Source organism: Canis aureus, chromosome 8 (genome assembly GCF_053574225.1).
Source record: "Canis aureus isolate CA01 chromosome 8, VMU_Caureus_v.1.0, whole genome shotgun sequence".
Lineage (NCBI taxonomy): Eukaryota > Metazoa > Chordata > Mammalia > Carnivora > Canidae > Canis > Canis aureus.
In genome coordinates, this window is record NC_135618.1 from 35,770,245 (window position 1) to 35,780,782 (window position 10,538).

A 10,538-nucleotide genomic window follows, 5' to 3' on the forward strand; every position below is an offset into this window, starting at 1 on the left:
GGCCTTAGCACACTTAGGTCAACAGCCAGGTTAAAAGGATGGTTCAAGCTTCCCTTTTGAATGGCCAATCTTGGCATCTCTCCAGGAACAACAAGGAACCCCTTTGGATCCACAGGGTCAGTGTGGCTGCATCTTTAGAGTAGCCTCTGGGTTCTCCATCCAGAGCCGGTTGGGGACTTGCAAGACCAGCCGGATTAGGAAGCATCCAGGGCAGGGCTCTGTGGGCACCTCCTCTGTCCTCACTTTTAATGCATCACGTTTGATCTTTGCTGCATGGTGGAGGGTTCCTGCCACTCTGATTGATGACACAGATCTTCAAAGGAACAGTCACCCCTAGAGGGAAGGGAGCATTCATCAAAGTTGTTTGGGGGGTGGGGATACTGGTACCCACGAATGCCAGGCCCTCCAGGACCCATCTGGCCCTCAGACGGGTCTGTGTAGCTGCCATCATTCCACTTGACCCAGGAACCCCTTGCTTCTCCATTAAATCCAGCCTAGATGCGACTAAATCTGTTTTTCCTATTGTTGCAACCAAGACAAGATTATAGATTTTTTAGGATGCACTTGAGACTACAGGAGAAATAGTACTCAGAGACTGGAGAACACACGATGAGTCACAGAGCACCAGTCCTATGAATCAGAATCCGCCCCGTGATGCTCTCTGCCTGGCCCGGTGCCTCAGCCAGCAGGGCCCTTGGGCTCTCCCCACTCCCTGGCTCCAGGTGAGGAAGACAGTTTCCTCCCTGACCCCACAGACCCCTCCCGAGCCCTCTGACACTCTGAGCAGGTGCCGCCCACAGCCTCCTGAAGGCCTTTCCTAAGCTGGCCTGGGCGAAGGCTCTTCCTAGGTAGCCCCTCTGTCCTGCTGGGACACTGACGGCTGCTGAAGGCTGGCTCTGCCCAAGCTGGCTTCCGGGAGCTCTTCCCCTTCTTAGGACTGACGGGAAGGGCTCCTCCCTCCGGCACCTGCCCCTCTGGAGCGCCGCCTCCCAGGCCTGAGTCCCTGCGAGGCTCCCCCTCGGTCCTGGTGACTTGGCAGAGGTGCCCACTGTCTCGGGCATGTCGCGGGCCTGGAGCGTGCTCGGCAGCGGGTGCAAGGGGGGCTGCTGCCGCGAACGCCCTGGGCCCGAGGGCCGGAGCCTGCGCCTCGCTCCCGGGACTCCCGGAGCCCGGGGTGGTGGGCGGCCGTGTCCGGGGCGCACGGTAGTTCAGTGCGGCTTCACGAGCGGCTCGGTGCCGGGGCTAAGGGCCGGCGCCGACTGTCCCTGGGCAGCTGCGGTCGCACAGCCCCGCCGCGGATGGCCGAGGGGCGCCCCGGGGGACGGGAGGTGGCCGAGGCGCCCCGGCCGAGATGATGGGCCTCCAGCCACGGCCGGGCCGGGTCTCCGCCGGGGCTCCCCGAGAAGGTGCGGACGGAGGGGGAGCCCACCCTGGGCAGCGGAGCTCCGGCGGGGTCCTGGCATCTCTCCAGGCTGCCGGAGCACGGCCGCTGTGGGAGGGAAGCCCGGTCGCTGGCCCCAGCTTAGGGCCGCGGGGCCTGTGTGTGTGGATAAGGGGGCGCCCTCAGCCGGGATGCCCTCCTTGCCTTCGTCACTGGGGCAGATCCTGCTCCTCCTCCAGTGGCACCCACAATCCCTCCCTGAGAGCAAAGCCGTGGAGCTGGCCGCCGGGGTCCAGAGCTCCTTCCCGGAGGGGTGGGGGGTGGGAGGGTGGGTTGTGTCCCCACAGGGGCCTGTCTTCCTGTTCTCTCCTCCAACCTCAGGGTGGCCCCCCCCGCCCCCCGTGAGCTCTGTGCCTGGAGCATGCCCTGCGGGTGTGGGCAGGGGCCGACTGTCCGCCTGCGGGGGGGTGGGGGGATAGGCTCTGGCCAGGGAGCCTGGGTGCCTAGGCCCGGGGGCAGATGCCCCAGGCCCGGGGCGGGGTGGCCGCTGGAGCCGGCCCAGGAGGTCGCCAGTGACATCTAGTGGTCACAGCGGGCCGCAGCCCTCGGTTCCAGGTGTGAGGCCTAGGAGCCGGGCTAGGCCTGGAAGTGTGTTCCCTAGGGCTGCGGCAGCAGCGTGGGGCAGGATGCTATCTGGTGCAAGGACCCAGGCCACAGAGACGCTGGGCGGCCGCCAGTCGGTGTGGGCAGGGCTGGGATGGCCACCTTCTTTCCACTCCTTTTACTCCTTGGTCCTAACCGGCTGGGCCCAGACGCCTCAGCCTCAGCTCCCAAGACGTGGCAGGGGCACCTTGGGGCCCGCCCTGGAAGGTCGCAGACTGCTGAGACAGCCAGTGCCAGCCAGTGGAGGAGGAGCGGGCAACGCGCCTCACTGAGCTACCAAGCACCTACTCTGTGCCACAGGGCACCGCAGAGGGCAGCTGGGGGCACCTCTTTACAGCTGCTTGTTCCGTCCTGGGCTAGGCTGACGGAGCCCCGAGCAGCCTGAGAGGCCCCTCCGTGAAGGGGCAAGGGTCCCTGGGGACAGCTACAGGCGGTGGCGTGGGCTGAGTGGGTCTCTGGCAGCAGAGGGCAGCCGTCGCCGGCAGGGCATCTGGGACCGGCCGGTGTCCACCCTCCCCCTGCTAGTGGGTGCTCTCTCTTCCAGGGTGCCTGAGAGTGTCGTGCAGTGCTGCTACCCCCTGGGCTGGCGTGGCAGTAGAGGCCCAGGGGGCCCCGACCCACGACCGCAGGCTCAGGCTCCACTCTCTGCCAGAGTTTGCCGTGGGCCATTTGCAGGCTGCAAGGAAAGAGAAGAGGGACATTGCTTTCAGAAGGGAGGCTACAGAAGTATTCGTTGCTCTTTTTTTTTTTTTTTTTTGCAGTGACAAGTCCTTTCTCCTTCTCCACTCTTCACTCTCCTGGTACTAATGGGCCTTCCTCCCGCCGCCCCTGCACGCCACTCCTGGGCCCCGTACCTCCTCTCTGGTCCCTTCGATTCTCCCCTTCGATTCTCCCCAAGCCCCCTTTCTGCATATCCTGTGCTTGGCCCCCATGGCCCTCATGCTATCCTTCCCCCTCCCCAGCCCTCCCTGCCTCTCCATCTCCATCTGTCTTTGCTGCCTTGGTCTCCATGACCCTTTCTCCCACAGCTGCTGTGTATCCTCTCTTCCCTAGTCTCCTGCTTTCTCCCCCGCCTCCCCTGGAGGGCCAGCCTGATGTCCACAGAGCACAGTAACTCGATAGCTTGCTCAGGGACGGAGGTGGGCAGAGGTCATACGTATCTTCTCCATGAGCCTCTTGTGCAGCCCAGGGAGGGTTGAGCTCTCCTCACAGCCCAGAGCCCCCGGCTGTGGGCAGTGAGCATTTGGGCCCTCTTCCCCCTGGCCAGCCAGGTCTGCAGAGGGCTGCGTGGCCCACCTGCCTGCGGACGCAGTGACAGCTCACCCGGGCTGGTTGGGGGCACGCTTTGGGCTCGTTTCTAGGTGTGACAGGGTCTTCCCTGACAGCCAGGGCAGCAGAGCACACATTTACATGGATAAGTTCATCTAAATACGCACGGAACACCTTCATGGGTCAGGCACTGTGCTGAGGCCCCGGGGGCACGGCCTGCCTCTTCTGGCCCTTGCCGCCCCCTGCGAGGGACGCTGAGCGGTGGTTGTACCCTCGAGGCAGGCAGGCAAAGGAAACTGAGGAGGGGGCTTGCGTCAGGCAGGCCCCAGGCTGGCAGGGGGACACATGGCTTTTATCTTATGGAGCTCACGGCCTCCGTGTACCGACGTCCAGTCAGGCTGTTCAGGAGTATTGCCAGGGCCTCCGGGTCCCTTGGCGTTCACGGAGCTGTCCCCAGACCCCCGCCCCTGACACAGACCCTGCACTTGTTTCCCGGTGACACGATTGCATTTGTAGCATTTGTAGTTTGCGAGAGGGGTCCGAGCCCACTGTCTGCATGTGTTCATTCTTTCCCCTTGGTCGCAAAACCCAATCGTTCCCGCTAACCTTCCCCCAACTATGGCAATCATTGTCTGATTGTGTGCTCTGATTGCACAATTACATTTTCTCATGCAAATTGCATAAGACAAGCAAGTGCATGGGAAAAACTATGAACTTTTTAGGATCCAAATACAATTTGAGGACTCAGCAAGGTGCCCCCATTGTCTCCTTGCGGGACATCTTAGGGAGGTGGCAATCATCTTTCTCAGTTTCCTGGGACACCCCCAATTTTGCTGCTCTGTCCTCATGGCCCATTAGGAACATGGGACTGTCTAGACCAGGGAGCCTGATTTGAAAAGCATGAATCAGCAGCTGTGGCCCTCAGAACCCTGTCACAGGGGCACCAAGTAGCCTTGGAGAGACAGAGCCTGAGATGTAGCTCTCACATGCTTCTGGAAGCCAGATCCTTCCCCAGTCCTACCGGTGTCCTGGGCAGCACCCCACTCTGTAAATGGTCTGAGGGGAGAAACTAGATAGAGGCAGGCAGCTTCTTTCCTGCCTTCTTCCCCCATGCTCAGAACTCTGGCTCCTGCCACTCTCCTCAGAAGACCCATGGCCAGGAGAGAGATTGCAGGCCATCTCACCTTCCTTTGTATCCTGCAGAAGACAACTCAAACTTGGCCCCCTCCAGGAAGCCTTCTTGGATTACTTCTACTAGGGGCATCTCATATGTTATGTTGTGCGAAGACTGTCCATCCCATGGTTTATCTACCATGAGGTCCTTGCTTCCAGAGGCTAGGGGCTTCCACAGTTGGCCAGGGAGAAGCCTCATCTACGTTCCTCACACACTATATGCACATTTGCAAATTCTGTCTTTCAAATGCACCAAGAGAGTTGATTATTTAAAGAATACTATAGAAGATCCTTTGGTAAAGATTAGAATCACTTTCTGATTTATTTTTTATGTAATTTTGGATTTTCATCTCTCTAGGGGAAGAGGGAGGGGCAAGGGAGAGGCTGCAGGCAGGTTTTTATCTTTCCATAGCCTGTCATACTGGATCCTCCATCCTCCTGCATCGCTCAGCATGTTTAAATTTTATCATCATTCAACAGACGTGTATTTGAAGCCTTCTCTGTACCGGGCTCTTCCCTGGTGGTAGGGGTTACGAAGACTGGTAAGATTCCCTCCCTCTGGGCAGCCCTGGTGGCGCAGAGGTTTAGTGCCGCCTGCAGCCCGGGGTGTGATCCTGGAGACCTGGGATGGGGTCCCGCGTCGGGCTTCCCTGCGTGGAGCCTGCTTCTCCCTCTGCCTGTGTCTCTGCCTCTCTCTCTCTCTCTCTCTCTCTCTCTCTCTCTGTGTATCTCTATGAATTAAAAATTCCCTCCCTCCAATAGCTGGTGAGGGAGACACAGACATGTGTTAGGTGCATGCTCAAGAGGATTAATAGATTCATGGAGGGAGGTGGGACTGCTTCTGCCCAAGACTGAGGAAAACAGAAGAAGCTTCATGGAGGAGGTGGTTTTTAACCAGCCTTGAAGACTTCACTTGGGACAAGCAAGTTTGGTAGAGTGGAGGATGCAGTATGGGAAAGCAATGAGGTTCAAGAGGCAAGCAGGGTGGGGCCACGGTGCTGTTGAACGCCAAAGGAGGCTGATTTTGATTCCAAAAGCTAAAAGGATTAAACTGGGTGGCGTTACACAGAGGAGGGACTTGGCCTCACTCTTATTTAGGAAGACCCCTTTGGCTGTGGCATGAATAGACCCAAGTGGGTGGGACTGGGCAGAAGAGATGGACTATGAATTCTGAGCCACAGACTAGAGGAAGGTGAGAGCCTGAATTGGCTTGGGGTCAGTGGACATACAGATGGTGGAGGGTGGGTTTTGGAGACATTGCTGAAGAAGAATGGAAATGGCAAGAGGGCTCATTTGGTTCGGTAGAAGAGGAGGAGGGTGGCGGGGAAGAGGTAACAGGGGGACTGGAGCAACACTCTGGTCGGTGGGAAAGGGCAAGATGTCAGGGGCTTGCTTTCTCTATGGACTAGAATTTGGGTCCAGCCAGAGGCTGCCAGGACCCAAAGAGAGGGGTGGTGGTTGGAGCGACACTGGCCAGGGGATCCAGGCTGTGTGCTGTGAGAGGGTAAGTCTGGAAAGTCCAAGGGTGCTGGCAGCCTGGAGGTGGTGGTTTTGAACTAGCGTTCAAGCATTGCTCAGGCTGGAGAGCTGAGCACAGCCGTGGAGCATGGAGAGTGGTCTGCAGATCTCGGCCCAAGGGTTTTGTCTGGTCACAGAAGCACGCTCTGCACCTGGGCAGGCCACGCAGCCAAGAGGTCAGCACCCCCACTAACCACAGGCAGGAGCCTGAGCACACACACCCGGCTTCTTTGCTTTTCAGGTGGGACAACCCAGGGATATAAGACCAACCTTCTGGAGCACCGGGCAGGATTGAAGCCTCCCAGGTACCCACCAGGGCCACCTGGCATTACTGCAGTTTGGTCTTCTCTCGCTGCCTCATCTCACCTCCTCACCTCTTGCCGCTTCCCGGGGCTACCTCCTGACTAAACACGTGGAATCCCTGTCTCCGGGCCTGCTTCTCTCAATCAGAAAGCGTGTAAAGTGCTTGACCGAAAGAAGATGCTTGATAAGTCAATGTTAGCCGGCTCACTAGACTGAAAGCTTCAAGAGGGCAGCAGGTGTCCACTGTGATCCCATCTCTCCTTGGAGAAAGGTCCTGGTAAAGAAGGCACCCAGGAATCGACAAGGACTTACTTCCTTCTGCTACCCTGTCCCTTTGGACTCTTCTGTTCTCAATCCTACTCTCCTCTCTCCCTTCATGGAGGAAGGATGTCCCGTGCTGAACACGTCCCTCTAACTCCCCCAAAGGTCTGCTCTCAAAATGAGCCCTCCCGCAGCATTGTGATGTCACAGTGCATCAGCCAATGGCTGTCCATTTGGGCCACCTGGCCTCCTGGGACCACTGCCCTCCATTGATAGGGAGAAGCCACCTTCTCCTGCCCTGGCCCTTAACCTGGGGCAGCCGCAGAGCATGGATCCCTCCTGATTCTATTCTTGGCCCCATGATTCTCACAGTCAAGCTGCTTCTGGGCCGGAGATGCAGCCTGAAGGTGTCCGGGCAAGAGAGCGTGGCCATGCTGAAGAAGCTGGTGTCAGAACGACTGCAGGTGCCCGAGGAGCAGCAGCACCTGCTTTTCCGGGGCCAGCTTCTGGCTGATGACAAGCGTCTCTCCGACTACTGCATCGGGCCCAATGCCTCCATCAATGTCATCATGCGGCCCTTGGCAAAGACGGCAGCTGCAGAGGCCCACCAGCCACAGCCTTTGTGGCACCATCTGGGCCTGGTCCTGGCCAAACACTTTGAGCCCCACGACACCAAGGCAGTGCTGCAGCTGCTGAGGCGGGAGCATCAGGAGCGCCTGCAGAAGATAAGCCTGGGGGACCTGGAGCAGCTGGCACAGTACCTCCTGCTGCAGGAGCCGTTAGTGGAGCCTGCAGGGGAGAGGGGGCCTGAGGCTGAGACCTCAGAGCCCCAACACAAGAAGGAGGAGACAGAGGAGGAGATAGGGGAGGAGGACCAGGAGGACAAGGAGGAGGGGAAGGCTGATCAGTAAACTGGCCCATCGTACTCATTTGCATGCTCAAATTCGCCTGGCCTCATCCTTCTGTGGTCCCTGGCGACTCCCCACTTGGCTCCTGCTGGTGCATTTGCATTCTTACCCCTTCTTAAAACTTCAGAGCAGCGGGAGGAATTGTGGACACCTCTGTCCGCTCTTGGGCCTGTGGTACCCCCTGTGAAACAGTATGATTCCACTCCCATTACCATCCTTGAAGGAGTTCTGGCCCTAAAGGGGTGGTCAAAGGCTGCTTCGCCTTCCTGGGCTGGACACCTCCGCCTAGCCTGGACACTCCTCCCTGGGCTGCATGGCTCCTCCTGGGCTGAACACCCCCTCTGGATACCCCCACCTGGGCTAGATACCCCAGCTTGGGCTGGACAGCTCCTTCTGGGCAACCTTCCACGCTGTCAGTAAACCTCCTGCCAAGAGTCTCCGTGGCCTTTAGACAGACCCTCTTTCTCCTTTGGGACAGAAAGACAGATAATGTGAGTTCATGTCTGTCTGTCCCCAGGCCATGACACCTATCCTTGAGATGTCTGACAGCCAAGAGATGAGGCGTGTTGGGTAGCTGCCCCTCGACCTCTGCATGAGGCCATCCCTGACATCTGCCTGTGCTTCCACAGCTCAGGGCAGGGCTAGCAGAGGCAGGAGTGGGAGGAAAGTACCTACTGTGTGTCAGGCCCTGATTTTTAGGGAGACACACGCAGACCAAGAATAGCTGGAAACGGGAGCTTAGGCAGAGAATGTCATTTGCACACTCACTGTGGTCCGTGTGACAGACCCCTGCCTTACCCCCTCACCAAGTCTCATCAACTGGTGGGCGTCCCCGAGCCCCCCTTCCCTGCCCAGCACTGCCCAGGCTCCCCGGGACCAAGAATGGTGCCAGTCGACATCCTTGCCCCCACAGAGCACGCAGCCTGGATGGACAGACAGGGTGGAAATGTGACAAAGCAGCGACATGAAAGAGAGTGCAGCCCATGTGACTAAATACCCAGGCAAAGCCGCCACCTCGCAGAGCGCTGGGCTCCCATGGGAGGCCCGTCTCACAGGCTACAGGACTGCCGGGCCTCTCCTCTGCTCTGGTGTGAGACAGCGGCCCTTGCCAGGGGCTGAGGAGCCCCTGAGCCTGTGTATGAGGGGGCAGATAGCTCCCTGAGAGCATGTCTTCCCAAGTCCCTAAGGTGCTATTACTGCAGTCATTCTGTGATGGAGACAGAGGGGTGATGAGGACAATGTCCTGAAAGGAACACACAGGGCCGCTTCCCTGGAAGCCCCCTATCTTTGGCATGGGGCCCTGGAGCCGATTCCGGTCCCAGCTCAGCCGTGGTCTTGCCGCGTGACTTTGGTTACCGTACTACACCTGTCTCGTGCTCAGGTTTGTCACCGGTTTGAGGGGGGTCATTAACCAGTTGAGCCTTGAGCCACACAGGTCTGAACTGTGCCGGTCCACTTGGTGGATATTTTTTTGATAAATACAGTACAGCACCGTGAATGTATTTTCTCTTCCTTAGGATTTTCTTAACACTTTCTTTCCTTTCACTTACTTTATTGCAGGAATACGGTATATAAAACAACATACAAAATGTGTGTTAATCCACTTTATGTTGTTGGTAAGGCTTCTGATCAACAGGTGCTTTTTAGTAGTTAAGTTTTGAGGGAGTCAAAAGTTATATGCAGATTTTTGACTACATGGGGCCGGGGGAAGGGGTCGGTACCCCTAAACCCTGTGTTGTCTAAGGGTTGCCTTATGATGCCAGATGCTGTCTCAACCTTTATGTGAGGGCGGGAGAGAGAGGAGGATTCCCCATGTAACCCGAGGGTGGGAGGGTGAGCATGAGTTAACCTGAGCTTTCACATTGTAGTCGCCTTTTCATCAGCCTGTGATTACCAGTCAGGCAATGCTATCAGCATCCACTTCCTCCCAAGATGTTTGTGAGGGTCCTAGTCATGAGGACGGCGCCATCCAGGGCGGTGCCTTCTAGCAGAGGGGGCCTCGGCCTGGCCAGGTCTCTGCTGTGAGCCTGCTGGTAGCAGAGATCCTCTTCAGCCAGAGCATTTCGTGCTCCACGCCCCAGCCTCTGCCCCCACGGCCAGGAGGAGGGGACGGCTGCCTCTGAGGGTGACCTGGGTCAGGTGTGACCTCTCCTGGGGCACTGGCGACTCATCGTGGGGGCTGCTGCAGCGCCCGCCGCCCGCACCCCCACCCCCCGCGCCCAGGCGGCCCCCATCCTCCACCCAAGAGGCTTTCTGAAGGCTCTGTGGCTGTGTTTGTACCACAACACAAATGGCTGTGCCATTTGCCAAGGGGGACGGGCCTATTATCTTTACATTAGGGGAACTAATAGCCCATTTCCCGAGAAATCTGTGGGCGATAAAAAGAAGTGAGCCGTTTTATTCCTTTTGCTGAGAGGAGCTGGCATGAAGGACGGGGAAGCCCTCGTTTTCTCTCTAGTTAGTGGGGGTGTCAGGGCTGGCTGAGAGCAGCCGCCTCCCCCGCTTCTGTCCCCAGCGCCCAGGCCTGGAGGACTCCAGTCCCAAGGGAGCGCGAAGAAAGGTTCCGCCCCGGCCCCGCCCCGGCCCTGACCCCGCCCCGGCCTGGGTCCGGCCCCCGGCCCCGCCCTCGCTCCTGGCCCCGCCCCTCCCGGCCCCGGCCCCGCCCCACCCTTGGGCCCGGCCCCCTCGCCCCGCTCCGCCCCGCCCTGGGCCCGGCCCCCTGGCCCCGCCCCGCCCCTGGCCCCGCCCCTGCCTGCCCTGGCCCCGCCCCCGCCCCTGGCTCCGCCTCAGCCCCGCCCAGGCCCCCCTCCCCGGCCCTCTTGGCCCCGCCCTGGCCCCCTCCCACCCCTGCCGCAGGCCCGGCCCCTCCCACAAGCGTTAAGCAGAGGCCAGGATGCACAGGTTCTCATTGGAACTTCATGGGAACTTCCCTTCCCTTCCCTTCCCTTCCCTTCCCTTCCCTTCCCTTCCCTTCCCTTCCCTTCCCTCCCCTCCCCTCCCCTCCCCTCCCCTCCCCTCCCCTCCCCTCCCCTCCCCTCCCCTCCCCTCCCCTCCCCTCCCCT

The 10,538-nt window shown here is 59.3% G+C and overlaps 1 protein-coding gene across 1 annotated transcript; it reads left to right on the forward strand.

Moving 5' to 3' along the window:
• Positions 1 to 6,791: 6,791 nt before the first annotated feature.
• Positions 6,792 to 7,511, forward strand: UBL4B (ubiquitin like 4B). Its single transcript, XM_077905803.1, has one exon. It carries the CDS (start codon positions 6,928 to 6,930, stop codon positions 7,477 to 7,479), a length of 552 nt encoding a protein of 183 aa, XP_077761929.1. The 5' UTR covers positions 6,792 to 6,927; the 3' UTR covers positions 7,480 to 7,511.
• Positions 7,512 to 10,538: the final 3,027 nt, after the last annotated feature.